This window comes from Acomys minous (assembly GCF_964271855.1).
Source record: "Acomys minous genome assembly, chromosome: 3".
Lineage (NCBI taxonomy): Eukaryota > Metazoa > Chordata > Mammalia > Rodentia > Muridae > Acomys > Acomys minous.
Genome location: NC_140485.1, coordinates 23963784 through 23986876, shown reverse-complemented (window position 1 = coordinate 23986876; position 23093 = coordinate 23963784). Strand labels below are relative to the sequence as shown.

The 23093-nt window shown below is 45.3% G+C and overlaps 1 protein-coding gene across 3 annotated transcripts in view; it reads right to left on the bottom strand.

Annotated features, from left to right (window-relative positions):
- The window catches only part of LOC311593560 (uncharacterized protein), a 135697-nt gene that overhangs the window by 99340 nt on the left and 13264 nt on the right, over window positions 1-23093 (bottom strand). The window contains exons 1-2 of one of the 3 annotated variants that reach the window (XM_084774928.1): window positions 21451-21593; window positions 14746-15979 (exon numbers count right to left, since the gene is read on the bottom strand). The exons of 1 other annotated variant lie outside the window; for it this stretch is intronic. In XM_084774928.1, the coding sequence (XP_084631054.1) occupies window positions 15519-15944 (426 nt within the window). In that variant the 5' untranslated portion in view covers window positions 15945-15979; window positions 21451-21593 and the 3' untranslated portion in view covers window positions 14746-15518. Of the gene's footprint in view, window positions 1-14745; window positions 15980-21450; window positions 21594-23093 lie in introns of those variants that run through there. One more of the 3 variants, XM_084774927.1, reaches the window with a different exon arrangement.

The window sequence follows — 23093 nt, the reverse complement described above, 5'->3', positions numbered from 1 at the left end:
TATAATGGTGTCTAAATAGCAAATAAGAGAAGACCACAGCTTGCCTCTATTTCCTTTTCTTTATGAACAACCACTCTGCACCAACCAAGTGTTCCCTTTGTATAGGATGTAAATGGTGAGGACTGGCCTTAGCTGTTAATGCTACTGAAACTTCCTGAAAAATAAACACTGCTATATGCCAGGCACCAGGATATAAAATAGCTCAGAATTTACTTTCTCTGTATATATGCATATTGAAAATAGTCAAATATTAACATAATCTTATAAAAATCTGAACCTTGACTCTGAGCTAGTAGAAATCATTTATTGCACACTATAACTGACAAAGGGTTAATAACATATAAATAATATCTAAAACTAATAATTAATTCCATTAAAATTGGATATGTGTATACAGGCATTTAATAGACAAAGAAATTCTCATGCCCAATAAATATAAAAAACATATTTTCAACTTCACCAAAAGCAGGATGCAAATTAAAACCTCGATTATTTTATTCTTACTATATTGTCTTAAGTGGAGAAGTCTGGCAAGAGCCAACATAAACCAGTGTAGACGAATCAGAACTCCCTGGCATCTGTAATGAGTGTACGTTGGTAGGACCACTCTGGGAAACAGCTGTACTTACTCCCTGGGTCTCTAGTCTCAACACCCATCCTCCCACCCAGCCAGGTTGCCTCATGGTAATCAATGTTCTCTTAAACTCCCTACTTGGATATTTTAGGAGAATGAATCTTCCTAAACAACCATGTCATCAGAGTCTCTGCCTGTGTGCTAAGTGCGTTCGCCTGGTCTAAGTGAAGATGCTGGTGTCCGTATTTTGATCTCAGGAGATATTTGTACCTATGTTCCAAAACATGGCATGAATACGCCTAGCAGACTTTTGGGAATCTTTACACCCGGGAAGAGTTAACTGTCCGTTGATATGAGTTTGGATAAATAATGTGTTAATTTATCTTTATAAAATACCAGAAAACAATAAATAAGAGGAATTCTCAAACCAAAAGGATAAGGAGGAAGATATTTCAGAATGATGATACATATGTACACATACCACACACACACACACACACACACACACACACACACACACACTTACACTGAGTCATATAGTATCCTATTCCATTGGCATAAAGTTTCAAACTAAGCTATTTAGAGGCATAAATGTAAAAACTGTAAAGAAAAACTTACAGAAATAATAAAGTTCCAGGTCGTGGGTCAGGAAGAGGGGGTCACAGCAAGAAAGACACCCACGAGCTTCAGTCGTCGGTAGGCTTAGGCATGGATTCTTCTATCATGCTTTAAATACATACACACTGCCTGTCTTATTTTGAAATGTGTACGTGCAGGTATAATTTGTTCATCATAATAAATCTGGTGTGGGTAAATCTCAAGTATTTGTCAGTGGGGCTAACAATGGTTAGACATCAGCCTTCGTGGATGTGGAGTGTCCTTTCAGGACATTTTCCTTGCTCCAGGTACCCTGGTACCTGGTACTTGGTAACTCGATGCCATCTTCCAGATCACACATAGCTGAAATCCTCTGAGTTTATCTCACTGCAGCATGAAGACTGTCATTGCTATGTTGGGAAGATATTAGAAATCACAGTAGATTTGGGGTGGAAAGAAATGCTTTTGAGGAAAGTGCTTCTGCACAGGCCGAGGCTCTCTGTGGTGAATTCTGGTGTGTTGCTCTGTCAACCCCACCACCTGGCTGTAGCTGCTGCTTCCATATTTGGTGGTGCCACTGCCGCATAACACATGGGTCCAGTCTTTCTTGGCTTCCCTTCTGAATCTGCTGTGCCTCTCTAGTCTGAAGACCCATCATGCCACGCAACCACACTCTGCAGACTGTTCTTGGCAGTCGCTGCTCTCTCAGGCTAGCCTTGAACCTGAGTTCCTCTGGCCACCGCTACCCAAGTGTTAGAATAAAAGTGATGTGTCATGTCCCGTGGCTACAAGGAGGGCCGCGCTTTATTAGTCATTGACACTCATGACCCAAGTTAGATGACCAAGGGTCATGTTACGAAGCCTTTTTAGCACCCTTGGCATGGGGCCCAACATCCTTTCCCTAAAGGTCTGCCTCTGGCTCTTTCTACATTTCACCCTCATCATCACAGAGAGAACACAAATACAGAATGTTGGGAAGCGTCAAAGTGGGATGTACTTAGAGGCCACGAGAACACAGGGCATGTCCTGAGATGCACAAGCCCACTGCCCAGTGGAAGAATTAGCCAATCACACTTATGATTTTAAATGCATACCGAGCCAGACCCTTATATCAAAACAGGATGATGTTCAAAACCACACTTACAGGTTAGTTTCTGAAGCTATCAGACAAAGCAGGTAGTGCCTGTACTGTAATACTAATGCAATATAGCATACAACAGGGACCAAAGTAAAAGAGAAATTATTTTTAACTTACTTGAATTGTAGTACTTAAAGAAAAATCAGTTTATCTAGGAAGACAAAAAAGATGGCTGGGACGGTAGGTGAAGATGCTTGGCAGAGGGGCCAGGGAAGGCAACTTCTGGGATCTGTGGAAACCAGTGCTTTGGTACACACATTGTTTTGCTCCAACATTTCTGCCTTTCTCTTCATCCTAACCTCTCTCTCAGAGAAATCAAGCCATTTATTGACTTACCAAGTCAAATAATGCCCAGAAGGAGAAAGTCCAAGGCAGGAGAAAGAGGTTTCACTGGGGAAAGAGAAGAAAGTGCTATCTCAAGTAGGATTAATTGATTAGCAGCCCAGGCACCTTATTTGTCATCCACCACCTATCTCTCTGCTGGGCCTCAGGGCTATGAAGAATAAAACAGTCTCCCTTCTCTCTGTTTCCTGCAATTACCTGCACTGGGCCTGCACAAGACTGGCCTGTCAGCGATCAGTCCTGGTGGTGAGGGTCCTATGGGCCCCTGCTCCTCCCTGTTGAACTACAGGCCACAAACTGAATCAGGTAGAAGAGACTCCTTGCCTTTAGCTGTGTGCCCACTGGTGAGCCCACAAGGCTCTGCGGGATAGTTCCAAGGTTAAACACTCAGTGAGTTACAAATAAAACAGAAAGACACATGGGAGAAGGAGGAGGGAAGGTGTACAGGAGTGGATGGCAAGAACAGTCAGAGAACACTGTATACACCTAGGAAATGTCAGGGAACAAATGTAACTAATTAAAGTCTTTTAAGACAAAATTTGTTAAGGAATTAAGCATACGTCAGTAAATAATTTATGAAATATATTCTCTAGTTATGAAAATGCTAAGACAAAAAAGCCAGTCATTGTATTATGGCCCCAATCAGTGGGCAATGGAATGAAGAAAAGCAGGGCTGAGATTCAGAAGCAACTGTTAAACATGCACATCACACTACAGTGTGCTGAGGGCACTTTACACTAGTGTGATAAAAATCACGTGACACCACAGCGTGCTACAGACTCTATGAAATGATAGCTAGTGCTGTGTAGGAGACAGGAAATTACTTCCTACTTGGACATTTAATCCTCAAAAAAATGAGTAATATTTTTCATAAGGAACACAATGTCCATGAGCAAATGTCTAGCATTGCTTTGGGAGTGGTTTGGAGTTCTGGTAGATGCAGAAGGAAGAATAGGGAGAGGGTGTCCAGGAAGTAAGAATGAAAGGAATCCTCCATCCTTGAGCACTGACAAGAGTTACATCCGTTCCTGATGGAAACTCAGAGACAACAGCTTAAGTTTGTAAGAGGGCTACAAGAAGAACATCAGGATGAGCAAAGCTGGGCCCAGGGCTTCTGCTCAAACTACTGCACCAACCACGGACAACACATGCAGTAAACAGAGAACCACTACTCCGTTCTAGCCAATGGACAGGACATTCTCCACACTTGAGTGGAAAGCAGGAACTGACTCTCACACAAACTCTGGTGCCCCATATTTGACCACTTCCTCCTTGATGGGGAGGCCTGGTGGCACTCAGAATAAGGATAGACAGGCTACCGAGATGAGACTTGATAACCTATGACCATATATTGGGGGAGGAGGTCCCCCTCAGTCACTGACATAGGGGAGGGGAATAGGCTGAAAGCAGGAGGGAGGGAGGAATGGGTGAATACACGTGGTGGGAAAACAATTGAGATGTAATCTGAATAAATTAATTAAAAAAGAAAAAACAAAACAAAAAGTTTGTAAGAGTGAGATGGAGTTGAGGAAGATCAATTGAGATGCAATTCACTGATCTTTGCGTGGCTTGGAGAGGAAGCCATGGCTCCCTCCATGGTGGCAGATAGTGCCTGAAAGAGTTCAATAGCTTTCTGGGGTGAGTAGGCCAAGGGACCAGTGTGGGCTCTGGGAGAAAGGAGACAGAACTGAGAGCACACCCATGCTGCAGTGATGGTTGCATCACAGGGTTGATGTCTCTCTTCCCATGTCAATGATTACTGACAAAATGGAAACCCTACAGCCACAGGCCATCTGCAAGGCCGGGGTCATATGGAAATGGGGAATTTATGTTTAATCACTGGCAGTTCTTAACGAACAATCACAGACTTGTTTGTCTCTCCCTTTGGCATGTCTGTGGTGCTGTTCCTAGAATATTTTCCCCTGGATCTCCCTCCTCACCCCCTACTTTTATGCATCGAAGGATGCTTTGGCTGCCAGAAGCCTCCGCTGTGAAGAATGTTCACTCAGAATCAACCCCCAGCACCAGAGTCTTAGACTTCTCTAGGTCTAGTTTCTGGCTATTCACAGTAGGAGAACATTGTACAAAGGAATTTCATCCTTTGCACATATTTATCTTTTGCATGTAACTAGATTGTTATTATTATTATTTTAAGTAGAAAATAAAAACATTTTCAAAACCTCTAAATCCTCACGGACAGTCACAGTTCTCAGAATTCTAGATGCCGTCCTGCAATCCCAGCCGTCCCAGGCAGCGGTTGGAGGCGATGATCTGGACACCACCGTGCTTTTCCGGGAATGAAGCCGGACTGGCTGCATAGAGAAGGAAGACACTGCCACCTACAGGCCATAAACTTTGGGAGCCGGTAGAATAATGTTTAATTTGTAGCAGATTTGTTTTTATTAAGGTAATGTTTTCGTAAGCCTTAAAAACCTCAAGGCTGGTTCCCCCGGAACTGGAGCTACAGACAGTTGTGAGTTTCCATGTAGGTGCTGGGAATTGGAGTCTTCTGGAAGAGCAGCCAATGAGTGCTCTTAACTGCTGAGCCATCTCTCCGGCCCCCTAAAATTTTATTTATTTTTGTTTTTGGCAGAAAGCCTTGTGGGACGAGTCAAAAGAGGCAGCTAACCTGGGCCCAGGAGGGCTTGCAGAGACTGAAACACCAACCAAGGGCCATGTATGGACTGGAACTAGGTCCCCTACACATATATGCCTTATGGGCAGCTTGGTCTTTATGTCAGTCCCTTAGTAAGGGTTGGAGGGGAGCTGTCTCTGAGAAGGATGTTCTAGCATGCTTTTCAATCACTTCCCCCATGGTGGGGCTGACTTGCCAGGCCACCATGGTAGAGGATGCATTCAGTGGTGATGCAAGTTGATGTGTTGGGGTGGGTTGGTAGGGACCACTCCCTTTTTTCTGAGGGGTAGGGGAGAGGGGATACAGGAAAGAAAGAGAGGGTAGGATTGAGAGGAGAGGGGGGAAGGGGCTGCAACTGGGATGTAAAGTGAAAAAATAATAAATAATTCATTTTTTTTAAATCAGAAAAAAATTAATCTCAAAGTTGGCGGGTTTATCCCTTTACCTTCGAGCAGCCCTGTTCCACAGTGCACAAGAACTGTGCCTGGTATTGGAAAAGCCGGTTCTCAGCTAAAGGAAACCAAAGTTGGAATTGCTCCGTGGGGACTGAGAACCAGCCAGGACTTGGGGCAGGTGTCGGGAGGTGATAAGTAATTGTGCTGGTGTTCTCTTTAAACCCTGAGCACAGTTTGGACCTCAGCTCCCTCCTTTGTAAACTCAGGTGACAGATGACATCAGTGTTTTCCCAACTGTGATTTCTGGGCCAGCATTGGTGGTGAGACCTGGCATTATCAAATGTTAATTGCATCTGGTTCCATCCCAGGCCCTAGAGTCAGAAACTGGGCACAAGGCAGGCCCCCAGGTGAGAGGAGTGAGTGCCTGCTCAGGTCATACGACTTAGAAATGTTTAACGCCGTCCCTCGCCTCCACGATGATGCCATCTGCAGTTCAATCAACTGTTGTCTGAGGAAGCTACTCCTGGGAAGGTGGAATTTGGGAGAAAGAAATGGAGAGAGTTAGAGCTTCAGAAGCTCAGGCTTCCTGCCCTCCTCCACTGTAAACTGTCTGCATGGCCAACTAAATGCCTGAAAACTACAGGTCAACACAAGTCTTCACTCAAGCCTATTGAGTAAACACCCAAGGCCAGCACTCTGCCAGCTCCTATCCGAGCTAAACTGTCTTTTCCTGGTGATAACTCCTACTACAAACTGCCATCCTTCAGCTCCTCCTCTTCCACAGAGTTGTGCCAATGATACTACCCACATTTCTAAGCCTGCCTAAACCCTTCGTGCATTCTCTCTAATAGCTCCTGATACCCAGCTTGCATACACACACACACACACACACACACACACACACACACACACACACACACACACACACACGCAGGCATGCACGCGTGCGCACACCATGAGTTTCCACTCTCATGGCTCATATGTTCAGCCCATGAGGCTGATGAATTACCAGTACAGCTCAGGCAGAACCTGGGGTTTAATGAATTATTGATGATTGGTTTTAGAGAACTCTCCGATTATGAATCTGAGTTTTTGAAAAACATTCAAGCAATCTATTTTCTTTATCCTTCCCTCATAATGGACCCAAGGGATTCTATGAAAGGGTCACCATAATTTTTAAAGTAGCTACCTGCTGCTTCACACACACACACATACACACACACACACACACACACACACACACACCACATACACACACCACACACACACATACACACCACACACCACACACACACATACACACACCACACAAACCACATATACACCACACACCACACACACACATACACACACCACACACACCACATACACACACATACACACACACCACATACACACACACCACACACACACCATATACAAACATACACACACCACATACACAACATACACACATAAGCACAGACATCACACACACATACACACACACACCACACACACACACATACACACACACATTCACACACAGACACCACACACACACATACATACACACACAGACACACACACACACACACACACACACACACACACACACACACCTACAGAAACCAAAACGAAAGAGCTGGGGTGGCGAGGGCTTCCAGGCACTCAGTCAGACCAGTGTGTGTGCATCAGCAGGTCACTCTTCCTCCTCCGCAGAGCATTTGCTTAGGGACTTTAAGAGGTATCTAGAAACCGCATCCCACCAAAAATTTGAACATATTTTTTAAGGAAACAACAAAAGAACTTATGTTTGCAGTGTGCTAGAAAGAAACTCAACTATTGGAAGCCACGCTTGGAGCTGCAATGTGAAGGTTTTTGTTTGACAACAATGAGTGGCATTGAGTAGCACAGTTGCTCAGCCAAGAGGCCACCTGTTACTAAGAAGAGGAGTCCGGGTCTGAAGCTACCCTAAGTTTTCTCCTTTCACGTAGGAAGTTTGATCATCTGACTCGGGCTTGGCAGTTCCATTCCCAACAGGTATGCTAGACTCTGAGGCAAAGGAACTGTCAATATCAGGCTCTCGGGTCCTAGCCCAGCTCTGACGCACAGTGAGCCCTTTGCTGAACTGCCGCAGGACAGACACATGAATGCCCGCAGCCATTTGGGAAGGAAACAGCAAAGTTTAATCTATTGCACGTAAATGTCTTTATACAGACGCCGTGTGAAGAAGCCCCTTGTTTATAGCAGTGTGGCAGTACTGCCATTTGCAGCAGACCAAAATCAGACAGGATCAAAGTTTAACCTCTCCACTTAATAGGATTATTCTGGTTTCTTAGGATTGGTGGGAAAGTGGTTTGGGCATATCTGAGCTTGGTAAAAAAAAAAAAAAAAAAAATCCACACTTCATAACTTGTCTTACTGGGCTCTTGTCAGCATGTGGCATTCTAAATGATCCATAATGGAGAGGTAGCTTCTGCGCAGCCCAGTAGAGCCGCCTGTAAGCTGCTTGGCCGAGGTGGTGGCATTTCAACGGGGCCTGTCAGTGAAAGACCCCTTATTGTCCAACAGCACGGAACAGGCTCCAGCGAGTGTCGTGTGCTTGGGATCCTTTGAAATAAAGGTGCAGGAGGCAGAGAATGGGCCCTATTCAGCTTCGTGGAGGACAGATACGTCCCTGAGAACAGAGACTGTCTTCATGGTGCTGGACACGGTGCTTGGGCAGAAGGGGACACTGGCAGCAGAGTCTCGTGGACGCTGAGGGCTGAGGGAACTTCTTCTGCGGCTCCTCTGGATGACTCTGGGTCCAGACAAACAAAGCCTTTGCTAAAGGGCCCAGCTTTGTTTCAAGAAGTTTATGAGGGCAATCTGAAAGGAATTTTTGTTCACCAACACCAGAGAGTTAGGGCCCTTCCCCTAAGGGGCTGGAGACCACACAGCTGGAAGAGTCGTTCATCCATTCGTCACTTCTACCCTTCCATGGTGACAAGTTACATTCACCGACAGACTACACCTATGACTTAGAGCATCTCCGTGGGATAGGCAAAGTGGCTGTTGATACTTCCATCTGATAGGACATAACAGTAGTTCAGTAGTTCAAACTACTACAGAAAGCGAACATGGAGGCGAGGACCAGAACTCACATTTTCTCATCCTAAACAAACACACTTGCTCCAAGGCTCCACAGCTACTTGGAGCATGCTTTTTTTTGACCCGAGAGCTACCTGGCTGGGGACACCCTTCCCACCAGCTCTCCTCTCAGCTGCTTCTGTCCCACCTACTTTCCCTCACAGGCCAGATACACACTCACACACTCATCACAGTACACTGTGGCTATGGAGTGTACTGATAGGTCATCACTAGTACCCTCAAAGACCAGCATCCTGCCCCTGAAAGCTTGGCTCCCAGCATCTAACCCCCATACTCAGGACCCCAGAAAGCCTTTCAAATTCCAGGAAAGGGGAACCAAAAAGCAGACACAGGTAGCTGAAGCCTTTCTTTGGAAAGGACTGGAGGCAGATCAGTACCATTGAGCTATAGTAAAAGGAAATCCACAAATAAAGCAGAAAACAGTGTTTCTCCACATGTGCAGTTACTCCAACAGCCCCCACCAAAATGCTCCACAGCTTCAGTATGCATGAGAGAAAATGGCCTCATTTGCAGGGAAATGTCTCTTCTTGGGTAACCTCACAGAACTGTGCATCCAATTTAATTTGACAAGGCTAAACTCAAATCACCCTGACTTGCAGGTCACCCAGAAGTTACTGAATGGTTTTGAGATAGAGTCCTTATTCATTTAGATGAAGAATGGGGATTGAATACCTGATTGGCACAGTGCACAAAACACTCTCTCTCTCTCTCTCTCTCTCTCTCTCTCTCTGTGTGTGTGTGTGTGTGTGTGTGTGTGTGTGTGTGTGTGTGTATGAGAGAGAGAGAGAGAGAGAGAGAGAGAGAGAGAGAGAGAGAGAGAGAGAGGAATGGAGAGAGAGAGGGAGAAAGAGAAGAAGAAAAGAAACAGAGAGAGCGCATGTGTATGTGAGTTAGGAAAGATACTTTACTTATAAAGATCTTCATTAAAACAGACCTTGACTTTTTTTTTTCCTTCTTGGTGATAGTTTAGAAATGTAATGACTACCGCAGAAGAAAATCTCCACCTAGCAGCCCCTGCAAAGTCAGGCCAAAGGACAGGCACTTCACTTCCATCTCATGTCTGGACTGGCGCTGGTGTTGCGAGTTCCTTGTGTGAATTAGCACAGGTTTCCAGGCTCTACGGCAGGGTATTGACCCAATGGCCTGGGTAGGACCAGGGGCTTCCGAACTCCAGAAAGCTCTTGGGTGGTGCTGGTGTTTTGTTCTGTTGGTAATGTAGGAATTTTTCCAAATTGACAAAACTGGAGGGAGGGCCTTGCTGAGAAAGTTACTCTGCAGAGAATCTGAAATCCCAAGCAGAGTGGCCTGGGGTCGGCAGAGTTCAGGAGGATTCCGGGTGACTTTGGGGGGAGAACAGGTGGCTGCCACCGCCTCCATGGCATAGCCTGCAGCCCTTCAATCTGTTTCTAATTTGATGGAGGAAAGCAAGTGTGTAACTCACTTGGAGCTCAATAAGCCTGTCTTCAGCAGGTGGCCCTGCACCTGGAGCTGGGTGACGTCATACACCCTGCAGGTACCAGGCAACTCTATGAAGGACCTTAAGTGCAAGTGCAAGGCCAAACATCCCTCTCAATCCAGCTATCCACTATTTTCTTTTTCTTCTTCTTCTTTTTTTTTTTTAACCTCATCCTTCTACCTTCCATGAAACTTCTCTCTTTCCTTCTCTCCTCCCTTTAGACTAGCAACCTGTAGGCGGTGACCCCTTTGTTGTGGGGGGGGAGGGATTAGGTCAAATGATCCTTTCACTGGGGTCACCTAAGACCATCAGAAATATCAGATATTTACATTATAACTCCTAACAGTAGCAAAATTACAGTTATGAAGTAGCAACAAGATTAATTTTATGGCTGGGGTCATCACAACATGAGGAACTGCAAAATGGTCGCAGCATTAGGAAGGCTGAGAGCCACTGTTATAGATGGTGATTCTCAGAACTTAATGATAGCCCCAGATTCTCTGGGGGACTGTGTTAAAGTACAGGTGGGCTGGGTAGGTCTCATGGAGCAGGTGTTAAAGTTCAGGTGGGCTGGGGTAGGTCTCATGGAGCAGGTGTTAAAGTTCAGGTGGGCTGGGTAGGTCTCATGGAGCAGGTGTTAAAGTTCAGGTGGGCTGGGTAGGTCTCATGGAGCAGGTGTTAAAGTACAGGTGGGCTGGGTAGGTCTCATGGAGCAGGTGTTAAAGTTCAGGTGGGCTGGATAGGTCTCATGGAGCAGGTGTTAAAGTACAGGTGGGCTGGGTAGGTCTCATGGAGCAGGTGTTAAAGTTCAGGTGGGCTGGGTAGGTCTCATGGAGCAGGTGTTAAAGTACAGGTGGGCTGGGTAGGTCTCATGGAGCAGGTGTTAAAGTACAGGTGGGCTGGGTAGGTCTCATGGAGCAGGCCTAAGACTCTGCATGTCTCCCAAGCTCCCAAGCCCATGCTGAAACTTTGTTTCCTGAACACACTCTAAGTACCCAGGTGTTGAGTAATTTGAGGTCTCTTCAGGCTATCTACAAATTCCAGTTTTTAATCCTCAGGTTACTCTAGGCTAGAGGATAGGAGCCCAGCAAGAAATCAGCTACCATGACAGGTGTGGGCGCTTAGCAGCCATCACCTCTCCCTGGTAATGACAGGCAAAATGTTCAGAGCCCTGTTCTGGAGTGACAGCACAGGACATTCAGCTCAGGGCCTGGAGGTGAGATGTGGTGTTAGGCTGGTTCTGACCATTGTCTCTGTGTGGATTTGACTCTTTTCCTCATGAGAGTCATGACCTCTAAGGTGATTTGTTCTCAGTTTATACCCTATTGCCTTTAAAATGTGGATTTAAGGTGGTGAGACTGCTTTCAGATGGGGACACTGGCTACAGTCATATGTAGAGTTTGTCTCTGTTTCTAGTCATCTTCTCTTTATAAAGGGTGTGGAGGAAAAACTTCCCCTTTCCACAGTTTCTTTCTGATACAGCCTGCTAAGCTAGTCTTTTGGGTCTCAGAATCCCATTGCATTAGAAAAAAAGTTCTCAATTGTTCTTTTATTTTATCTGAAAAGTGTCAGCTGAAATCAAAATAATTTAGTTTAATTAAGAACCAATCAGAAGATGATTCATCAACAAATCCCAGATACTTCTTTGATGAGTCATCTTCTCATGCATCCATCCATCATCCTATCCATCACCAGCTCCTGTCTGTTCTAACTTTTCCATCACTCTCAGATGCCCTCTTCCTCCCTCCCTTCCATGGTAACCAAATAGTCCAGCCCCAACCACCCCACACAGTGTGACTAATACTAGCAGTTAGTAATATCCTATTTTGGACCAACCTTTCTACTAAGTGCTTCATACATTAACTTTTAAACTCTCAGTGTGATGCTACACAGCAGGCGCTATTACACTTGTGATAGAGATGGTAAATGTAAGGTCCATATGGCCACGGAGTTAAGGTTGGTCCCCTGGGCTGAAGCTTTCTATTCAACATAACCTCTATGTATCTTTCTATTTGTGTCTCTGTCCATGTAACCGTTGGTCTGTCTTAGCTTATTCTCAGTAAGAATAGAAAGGTGAAATTACTAAGTACATTTAAGAGGGTATTATACATATCAGATCTGCAGTTCCCTTCCTTACTGAGATATGATAAGGTAATCAGGTCTCCTGCTGTAGGTGTGTAAATGCTATACATTGTTCCTAACTATCCTTAGGTAGCCTTAACTAAGCTCTCTGCTGTAAGTCCCACTTGTAAAATGTCTTGCAGGTCTGGGAGTGGCTCAGTAGGTTAAGTGATTGCTGTGCAAGCACTAGGGCCTGAGTTCAGGTCTCTAGAACCCACATAAAAGCTGGATCCAGTGATGAACTGGAGTGTGAAGACAGAGTAGATCCCAGGGACTTGCAGGTATTCTACCACAGACAGCAAGCTTTGGGTTCGTTAAGAGACCTCATCTCAAAACAAATACATAAACCAAAAACCAGCCATGAACTGCTGTAGAGGAATACACTAAAGTCATCCTCTATCCTTGACCTGAGCATAAAAAGACAAGCACCTCTTCACACTCATATACAGGGAAAATGCACATGAACACACAAGCAAACATACAAACAAACTAAAAATGAATAAATAACTATTTTTAAAATTCTCTCCTGCATATGCTGGCTAGGACATCTTCATAAAACACTTTTCCTCAGGGTGATTCTCTGCTCTAGGACTGCTTGAGGCTTTGGGGAAGAACCCCTCTTTAATTTGTCCCCAGCATCAGGAACCCATTTCCATGTTTGAGAAAATGGGCATCACTCAGCAGATGCCTGCTGGTAGTGTCAAGTCCCAATTTACCAGCTCTCTTCGCAACAAGGATGTGGGCACATAACCCGGAACCCATCACTAGGCAACACTCCCCTCAACTGGAAATTGGGAAATACCTGGTCTTTTGAAAGCACAATTGTATAAAAATTGATAGGGGTTATATCTGTTCTCTAGAAGCAAGTTTGACCCAGTTTTAGCAACAAGAGTCTCAAAGTGTGGTGCTGTCCTGGCTAGGGTATGTTTGTTTGTTTGTTTGGCTGGTTGGTTGGTTAGTTGGTTCGTTTGAATCAAACTAGAGTATCTGAGAAAAGGAACCCTTAATTGGGAAAATGCTCCGTAAGATTAGCCAATCAGCAAGTCTATCAGGAATTTTCTTGATTAATGATATATGTGAGGGGCTAGCCTTCTACAAGTGGTGCTAACCTCAGGCAAGTGGACCTGGGTTGTATAAGAAAGCAGGCTGAGCAAGCCATGAAGAGCAAGCCAGTAAGCAGCACTCTTCCATGAAATCTGCTTCAGTTCCTGCCTCCAGATTCCTGCCTTGAGTTCCTCCTTGCCTTTTCTTGGTGAAGTAGTGTTATCTGAGAGTTGTAAGCTGAGACAAACCCTTTCCTCTCCAAGCTTAGCACAGCAATAGAAACTCTAACATGCTATGGAGCAAACTGAACTGGGAGGGGAGAAGGGAGGGAGGTTATTGTGTGTGGTTTATGGAGCTTTGAGGAGACTCTCAAAACACCACACTGTTCATAAAACACACCTGTTCTGAACCAAGCCAGCCAGTGTTGGGTTTGCTCTCAATCCTGCTGGCTGCTATAAAACCCTCACCTCGTTATCATCATGTAGAGCACCCATCTCCACCAAAGCTGACATCTGGAGCACTCATCCTCACCAAGGCTGACATGTGGAGCACCCATCCCCACCAAGGCTGACATGTGAAGTACCCATCTCCACCAAGGCTGACGTGGAGCACCTATTATCACCAAGGCTGACGTGTGGAGCACTCATTTCTCAAAACTAGAATGACAAAATGATCAGAAGGATCCAATGAGAGACATCTTTGTTCTCTCTGTTCTGTCATTGATCATTTTCAGTGGCAAATTTATTTAAATAATTTTTCTCTGCTTTGCCCTGTATTGAAGGGCCATTACAAGTCTTGCAAGGATTGGTGCCCCATATTTGATCACGTCCCATTGATGGGGAGGCCCGGTGGCACTCAGAGGAAGGATAGCAGGCTACCAAGAAGAGATTTGATACCCTATGAGCATATACAGGGGGAGGAGGTCCCCCTCAGTCACAGTCATAGGGGAGGGGAATAGGGTGAAAGTGGGAGGGAGGGAGAAATAGGAGGATACAAGGGACGGGATAACAACTGAGATGTAATATGAATGAATTAATTTTAAAAACCAAGTCTTACAAGGACATCTGCTGATAGTATTGACCTGATATGGTGGCTGATAGGTAGAAATTACACAGAAGCTACCCGAAGCCACAACCTCTAGTATCCAGATCTGTGAACACTGGTCCTACCAACTGGCAGAAAGGCTGTGGGAACAGATAAGGGATGGATCCTTGCGAGATGTACCATTCACGTTTTGTGTATCTGCCTATAGTCCCTGCTTGTCTTAGCTACCTTTCCCCTAGTGTGATAAAACACTGCAACCAAGGCAACTTAGAAAATAAAGCATTTGATTGGGTTTATAATTCCAGAGGGTTAGAGCCCTTGGTGGAACAACAAAAGCATGGCATCAGGAACAGCTGAGGGTTCACATATGATCCGCAAACAGGAAGCAGAGCCATAGAGAGCATAGCGGAAATAGCACTAGCCTTTTGAAACCTCAAAGCCCACCCCCAGTAATACACCTCCTAATCCCTCCCAAGCAGTTCTACCAACTAGGAACCAAGTATTCAAACATGAGCCTATGGGAGTCACTCTCATTCAAACCACCACAGTACCAACTACAGAAGACTGAGCTTCCTCTTCTTCCACAGGTCAACATCATGCAACCCACTGGGAGCTAATCCGTGCAATCACCAGATAACCACATCTGTAAAATTAATTAAGTTGCTACAAAACAGAACAAACTGGTAAAATGCATTTTCAGTTAAGGTGGGGTCAGATATAAGCAGGAAGGAAAAACCATGTTTATAAGATAAGACTTGGGGCCACTTGAGCCATGAAGAAGCCAAGTTATAAGGAGACTGTAACCATGGGATTACAGATCAAGATGGCATAGGACATGTGAAGGAGACACCTTGAGGACTGAGAAAAGAGACAGCATTTACAGGATCTACATTACAGCATGTAGAAGAAGAGATGTGGCTACGAACCCAAGGAGCTTATGATGAAGCTGTAGATGGCTCTGGTTCTTAAAGACTACCTGGGCCTGCTCCTTATCTGCCAGATTGCTTGGTTTTGCAGTTCTCTGTGCATATGTCTCCTGGTCACAGGGTACCTCGGACTTGAAGCTGCTGAAGGACAATGATGATGATGGTGATAATAGTGATGATGATGATGATGATGACGACGATGACGATGATGGTGGTGGTGATAATAGTGATAATGATGATGATGGTTGTGATGGTGGTGATGGTGATAATAGTGATGATGATGATGATGATGATGATGATGATGGTGATAAGAGTGGTGATGATGATGATGGTGATAATGGTGGTGGTGATGATGATGATGATGATGACAGTGACAATAGTTTTAAATTTAAAAAATTTATACATAGGGACACTTGTTTTTATGAAGACAAGATTGTACTTCCTAAGTACTCCAACCACATGGATGGCTTCCTCCTCCCAAAGGTACAGAAAGAGCCGTTGGTCAGCTATTCCAAATGAGATTAGGGCAAGTGAAAGCATAACTGTGGCAGTGTGAAATTAATGGATGTTCCGTTCTAGGAAAACAATATCAATGAGATAAAAATTAGCACAGCTAAAACAATCCATAGCACCATATTCTCCCCTATTATTTCCTTTTGGTTTTTAATCACTTTTAAGACTCCTTTTCCATTGTTCTGTGCAACTGTCTAGATGCTTTGCCCTCAGCCTTGGTATGTGAAATGAATATTGCACATTGAATATGAGGTGGCTTGTGGTTGAAGGAAGGCCTGCCCATGCCTTTTGACTAGCTGCTGGTCCCTGGCAGCCCAGGCCAAGCCTGAGCTCTACAGCTTTTCAAAGTCCTTCCTGGTCTGGCTGTAACCTCCTTACCCAAATTTTATTTCCCTTGCCAATAATAACCCATTAACTCAGGCTCAGACTTCCATTTTTTCTTGAAAGGGTTCATGTAGGTTTGCCACAAGCAGTTAATTTGTCATAACTTTTAAGCACATTATATCCCTGGGACAAGGCTGAGAAAATAACGTCTGGGCTGTTGAAGATATGTCTTCGCCTTGCTGTTGTCACAGCTAAATGGAGTGATTCATTAGCCCTTGTGAGAAATGTCTGGCTGTCATTATTAGAAGATATTACAGTTATTATGCAGCAGCAAGTCAATATTCAAAGAAAATTGAAATCTCTCCCTTCCCTGAACTCCCCATAGCACTTCGGATTTACAGTCCACACCGCCCTTATCGCCAGAGAGCTTTGAAGTGTTGTGATTCAGCGTCTGCACAGCTCAGCTTGCTCCTGGTCTCCACTCTGGGACAGGCAGAGATTCCTGGCAGGAACAATGAAATCCATTGCTGTTTGTTTTATTAAAGTGCAACGGATCCCGAAACTGAATTTTTCCTTCTTTGGTTTTTAAAGAAACATTATTGAATACTTTCCCTGCTTGCTTTCTGGTGCCATAAAAGGATGCCACTGGCTGGGTGAATCACAAACACCTGGAGTTTTGATTTCTCGATGTTCGTGTCAGAAGACGAGAACCTGTCTACAGAGGGACCATCAGAAGCAATGAGGAGAACCAGAGGTGGCAGCAAGATGACCAGTAGGCTGGCTAAAGCAAGCTTGACACGAAGCCTCATCTGGGACACGTTCTTGAGGAAAACTGCCCCTCCCTCTCAGAGGAGCCATCAGGTGACACTAACTCTTCAGAGTGAGACCTCATGGCTCCTCTGCCTGTCTCTGCTGCTGTTTTTCTCTTGGCTGAGACATACACTGATCTATGAGTAAAAAGATAAGAATTTAGAAGATAGTTTCACTCTGTGTCCATTTAGCAGATTAATAGTAATAGATTTTCCTCTGGGGCTTATGACCTTACTAGCCATGAGTTCTTAGTCCCATTAACTATGCAAGTTCTGCCTTGTAGAACCGACCTCAAAAATCCAATTAAAAAGTTACTGGTTAGTCCCATGACATTCATGCCACTACTACTTTAGTGGGCATAAACTGTCAGGCCAGCTATTATTGCAGCTTGAAGGAGTCACGGCGAGGTAAGACTGTTAATACTCCCCTAGTAGTGTGCAAAGCATCTTTAAGCACCATGAAAGCTAACCAGTAGGATTGAAGTTTCCAGGTCAGGATACCTTGACTTGTCCATGTCTTCTGACTCGGGAAAGCAGTGTCTTGATAAATAGGGTCTCACCACCAAGTTATGAATAAACAAGTGTAATGGCATTAGCCTGTAATGGGTGAGGGTCTATGGGACCCCACTGACAAACACCTCAAGAAGAGGTACCCCATACCTGGCACTTTGTTTTTCATTTGATATCCAATGGTATCTGGGAGAGGCGTTGTCCCTCCATAATAGGGCAACTCCCTTTACACTCCTCTTATATGTGCATATACTTTAGGAAAGTTAAACAGTAGTGGGTTTCTGTGTGGCCTTTTAAAAGGCTTTTAATGTCAGTTATCTCTCCCTACACTCTCTTCTCTGCCTTGTCCTCCCATCACCCCTGCCCCAGTTAACCGTTCTGGCTCCATTCTCTTTTCAGACCACCTTCATTTTATCTTCTCTCATCTAAAATCCCCATGGCCCACCATTAGTTTCCTGCCTTCAGTGGGTATTTCCATTTAAGCTTGCACAGCTAAAGATTCAGAGCTAGCATCCACATATGAGACAGAGTGTGTGGCACTTCTTTCTGGGTCTGAGTTATCTCACTCAGAATGATTATTTCCAGATCCATCCAGTTACCTGCAAATAATAAACTAGGGTGGAGGTTCCTCGAGGAGCTAGAAATAGATTTTTCTTTGTATTTTTTATACAAAACTAAAGATAGACTTCTTCCCATGGCGTGTTCATAATAAGGATGTCTGTTATGTGGGTCCACTAGACTGAGACTCTCTCCTTTAGTGTCCTTTATGGAAACTGGGGCTTAGCCCAGTCCCTTCCTTTGCTCTTTTCCACTATTCTGCTTGTAGTTTTCCTACTCCTTGACTAACCATGAAGTAGGAAAAGCCACCATTTTCCCTGCTCTCTCACTTACATGCATAAAGTACAGAAGTCTTTTTGTCACTGGTTATAGAAGACTATAGAGCTGGGTAAACTGGCCCATGCTTATATGGTCAGCTATTGGGGACGCTGAGGAAAGAGGGTCCTTCCAACCAAGGAGTTCAAAGCCAACCTGAGCAACATGTTGAGATACATTATCTCAAACAACAAAGGAAAACACACAAAAAATAGAATAAAACTTTGACAAGGGTTAAATACAGAAATGAGCAAAACGCTATGAAAACCCCTGCCTTGGGAAAGAGCCTGGCAAAACGGAGTTGAGGGAAAGGCTTCTATGGACGGCTGCTTTGTCTTCTCTCTTCTCCTGGAAGGAGGGATCATGTGCCCTTCAGTTAAATAGAATCTGGGAGGAGACCAATGAGTGTAAAACGAGGCCAATGGGGCCTACTGTGTTTCCAATTACATCTCTGGAGGAGGCCAGTGACCACAAGGACCTTGAAAAGACCTCAGTGAGCACCGTGACTTTCTTCCTTCCTTTCTCCAGGGGAAAAAAATGCCACCCCATGCTCCTTCCTGTTTGCCTGATGTATGTGTCATGAGAAATTGCTGTGGGAAAGAGAGGAGGATATTGGGAACCACTATGGCCTGAAAAGGAGACCTGGGTGCAACCTCAAGTCAGGCTCAGTGGCAGCTACACAGGAGTTACAAACAGACCGGCCAGTGTACTGGTTCCTTTTATTTGAACTTGACACAAGCTAGAGTCATGTTGGGAGAGGGAACTTCAGTTAAGAAGATACCCCCACCAGACTGGCCTGTGGGAAAGCCTATGGTGCGGGAGGGTCCAGGTCAGTATGGGTGGTACCACCCCTGGGCCGGTGGTCCAGGGTGCTATAGGAAAGCAGGCTGAGGAATCCATGAGGACCAAAGGAATAGAAACCACTTCTCCATGGTCTCTGCACCAGATCCTGCCTCCAGGTTCCTATTCTGTTTAAGTTCCTGCTCTGACGTCCCTCAGTGATGGACTGTGATGTGTAACTTACAAGCTGAAATTAAGTCTCTCCTCCTCCAGTTGCTTTTGGCTATGGTGTTTGATCACAGTGATAGAGACATTATGTGTACTACGTACTAGTTTTCAAAAGCAGCTAGGGTCTGGCATGCTTTCTGAAGACATGTGTGTTGAAGGCTTCTTTCTAGTCCGTGATGTTATTCTTGGGTGAATGGAGACTAGTTAGGTTATTGGAGGTGGGCCTTGATGGGTATATTAAACCCCTAACTCCCTCCCATCTCCCTCCTGTACTTTCCAGCCACCAGAACATGAGCATCTCCTCTGTCACACGCTTCTGTCATGTCAGAGGGTGTGGCCGCAGGCCCATAGCAATAGTCAAGTGAATAAGAGCTGAAACCTCTGGGCCGAGTCCACGATTCCTCTTCGATGCTGACTTCACTTGTGTGGCTGTTTTTACAGCGGTGAGAGGCTAACTCAGTACACAGCGTCTAAGCTGAAATACAACTAATGCTAGATTTAGTACTTTCATGCCCCATCGATCTGTCTCTAATTTTCCTTCGGTGAGTCTGGGTCACGGAAGCCCTCCATACTCCGAGAAGCCTAACACAGACCATGCACGCTGAAAACTTCCATTTACAGACAAGAAACTATGACACAGACCCACAGTTAGAAGCTGAGACAGGATCTCCGTAGGCCACATCTGAGAGCCCCTCTTCCATTAATCCAGTGCCTTGGCACCCAATCCTCAGGGGCCTGCAGGGCAGAGTGAGGCAGCAAACACCTGCTATGGCACTCAGATGACTTCCCCTACGTGTCCTTCCATTTAGTGGGTTTATCTCACCCTTCCTCTCTCTGGGTAACTGGATCCATCACATTTCAGGTTCATTGCAAGACTCAGGACCCAGATCTTGTGTGCAGGAGAGTCCTCCCAGCTTCCACTTAGAAGGTGGGCTGAGAGCAGTGTAGGGCATTGCAGTGAGAAGCCAGATGTAGGAGTCACGATTACTTTTTCAATTCATCCCCAACCATCTTCCTTTGGCTTTGTGAGGCTGTGCCTGCTTCCCTGATGAGGCACCCGTGTATGGACCACAGCCAAAAGACTCCTTGTGGCTGTTCTTTTCAATAAGGAAAAAAACCCATTTAATTCCATCCTTTTAAGAAGATGACTAAATAGAAACAATCTCCCAAGTTCGAGTCTCCAGGTCTCCAAGAGATGTCAGATTTCTCATTCCTACCAAGTCCCTCAAGTAAAAGAGAGAAAGAGCTGTGGGACTGCAGCTCTGTGCATCCAGCCTGGCAAGCTCCTCGTGATAGGGAAGGCCTGCCTTTGGAGCAGTTGTCACACAGAGTGAGCGCCAAAAACACAGCCTTTGTTCAAGGAGCCCGGTCCCACTGATGCGGATATCCCAGGCTTTGTCCTCAGTTACCAGAGACCTTGGCTCTCACTCAAACAATTTAATATGTCAAAACTGAAGCTAGTACAGAAACCAATGCAGCAAAGGCTGTTGTTGTTGTTGTGGTGGTGGTGGTGGTGGTGGTTGTTGTTGTCGTTATTATTTTGTTTGTTTTAGCCCCAGAGAATTGAATCAACTTTTTGTCCCAACCCTGACACCCTGGGAGCCTTCGGGCTCCATTGTACTTATATAGACACGTGGCTTAATGATTACAACTGATGTACTTTAATCTCTTGTGGAAAGAAAACTGTTGACTGAACACCAGTCCTGGGGTCTCTCCTTCCACAGACTCCTTGTAAGATGACTGATTCACAACCCCTTGGTAGGAGGAATTCACTACTAGTTATGTAAAATCCGGGACTTAGTTTCTTCATCAGCAAGCTGCAGGTAATTTTAGCACAACCTTACAGGATAATTAAATAAATATGGATGAAATTAAATGTGTGTTGATAGAATGAATGAAATTATTAAGTGAATTAATATATGTAAAATATTAAATAAGTTAATTAATATATGTACTCAGCACAGTGCAAAATAACACTGCATGGCTATTTTCGTCTTCTCCACACATACCTGGAAAGAGGGACTCTCAACTGAAGCATTGCTCCGCCATGGCCTGGGCCACATTTGTGGGGCATTTTCTTGAGTGATGTGAGAGGTCCCATCTTCTCGTGCATAATACTGTACTGGGTGGTAGAAGACAGGCAGTTGAGCAAGCCAAGGAAGCAGCATTCTGCATGCTCGATGCTTCAACCCCTGCCTCCAGGGTCCTGCCTGATAGACTGTGATCTGTATCTATAAGCCAAATAAGCCCTTTCTCCCCTGAGTTGCCTTTGGTTGAGGTTTAGAGCAACAGAGATACCAAACTAGGGCATAAGCTTAGGTACCAGGACTAGACTGCATGACCCTGTTTTACACCTGGGGCAAAGTTCTTCGGACCAGTTTCAAGCATCTGGGTTCGGGGTAATACTTTAATTTATTGATTGAATGAGCAGGAATTCATGATCGCACTAGTCCTGGACACCTTCTGACCCAATCATCTTACCTTGGAATTTGAGGTCAGACACACTGAGGGGAGGGGGAGTGGGGAGAAACAGAAGCAGAAGCTGAAAGTTGAGATAGAGGGAAATCTTAGGGTGTAGCAGAGCCCACAAGCAAGGGCCACTTGGTTACAAGATAGGCAAAGGAAGAGACAAGATAGAGAGAGACAAGACAGAGAGAGAGAGGGTGGGGGACTACTTTATGGTGGTATACAGAAGACTAGAGCAGAAACATAAGCCACAATAGTAGCTTCACACAGGGGATGATCCGTGAGTCCTGGTTGTTCTGGCTAAAGTTCGAGCTCTGTAAGGCCTGCTGTTTCTGCTGCTTCTGCTTTGCCCCAGGGCCAGACCTCTCCTAGAGTTCTCAGGGTAAATACCCCTACAATGTGCCACCTGTTGTTTGAGGTAACCAAATTACAGCAAGAAAATCGAAAGAGAAAGATGAGGAGGAAGGAGGAGAGGGAAGGAGGGAAGAAAGGGAGGATGAAGAGAATGCGGCAGAGGAAAAAGGAGAGAGAGAGAGACACAGAGACAGAGACTGTAAGCAGATTGCTTCTTTTATCCTCGCTGTAATGCCTACATTGCCCTTCTTGCTGAAACCTCTGTCATCAAGCACGTGCTGCGGGAGCTGCTGCAGCTTTCCCCGAGGTTTCTCAGCCTCTGGCCATTACTTCTGAGCATCAGGCATCCTCCTCTGTGTGACTTGCTCTAATGTCCCACCCTGTGGCTCTCTTCAGAAGCCCCCTCTCAGGCTCTGGGGGCTAGTTGGCCATACTCTCAAAGGCTCAAAGTGCCCAGGGGTCAGCATATCTTCTAACCCTGCCCATCATGGCTCTAGCCACTGACCAAGAAGCACAAGACTACAAAAGGCCTAGTTGTTTTACATGAAAGACAAGGGCAAACGCATGTGTAGCTTGGCCCTCAGGATCCCCCTAGGATCAGGCTAATATGTCCTGGATAAGACGCAAACAGAACTCTACCCTCATTTAAGTCATCTCACCCCCTGCTCCCCACACTCCCTTCCCAGTTTCTCCCAGAAGCATCTTCTTACACGCTTATCAGCTGCTCTCCTGTGACATGAGACCAGGCCCTCCTTTTGAAGTCACCATGGAAGCACAATGCTGATCCTATGGTTCCAGCTCAGCATTAGTACATTACTACACTGAGGGGTGT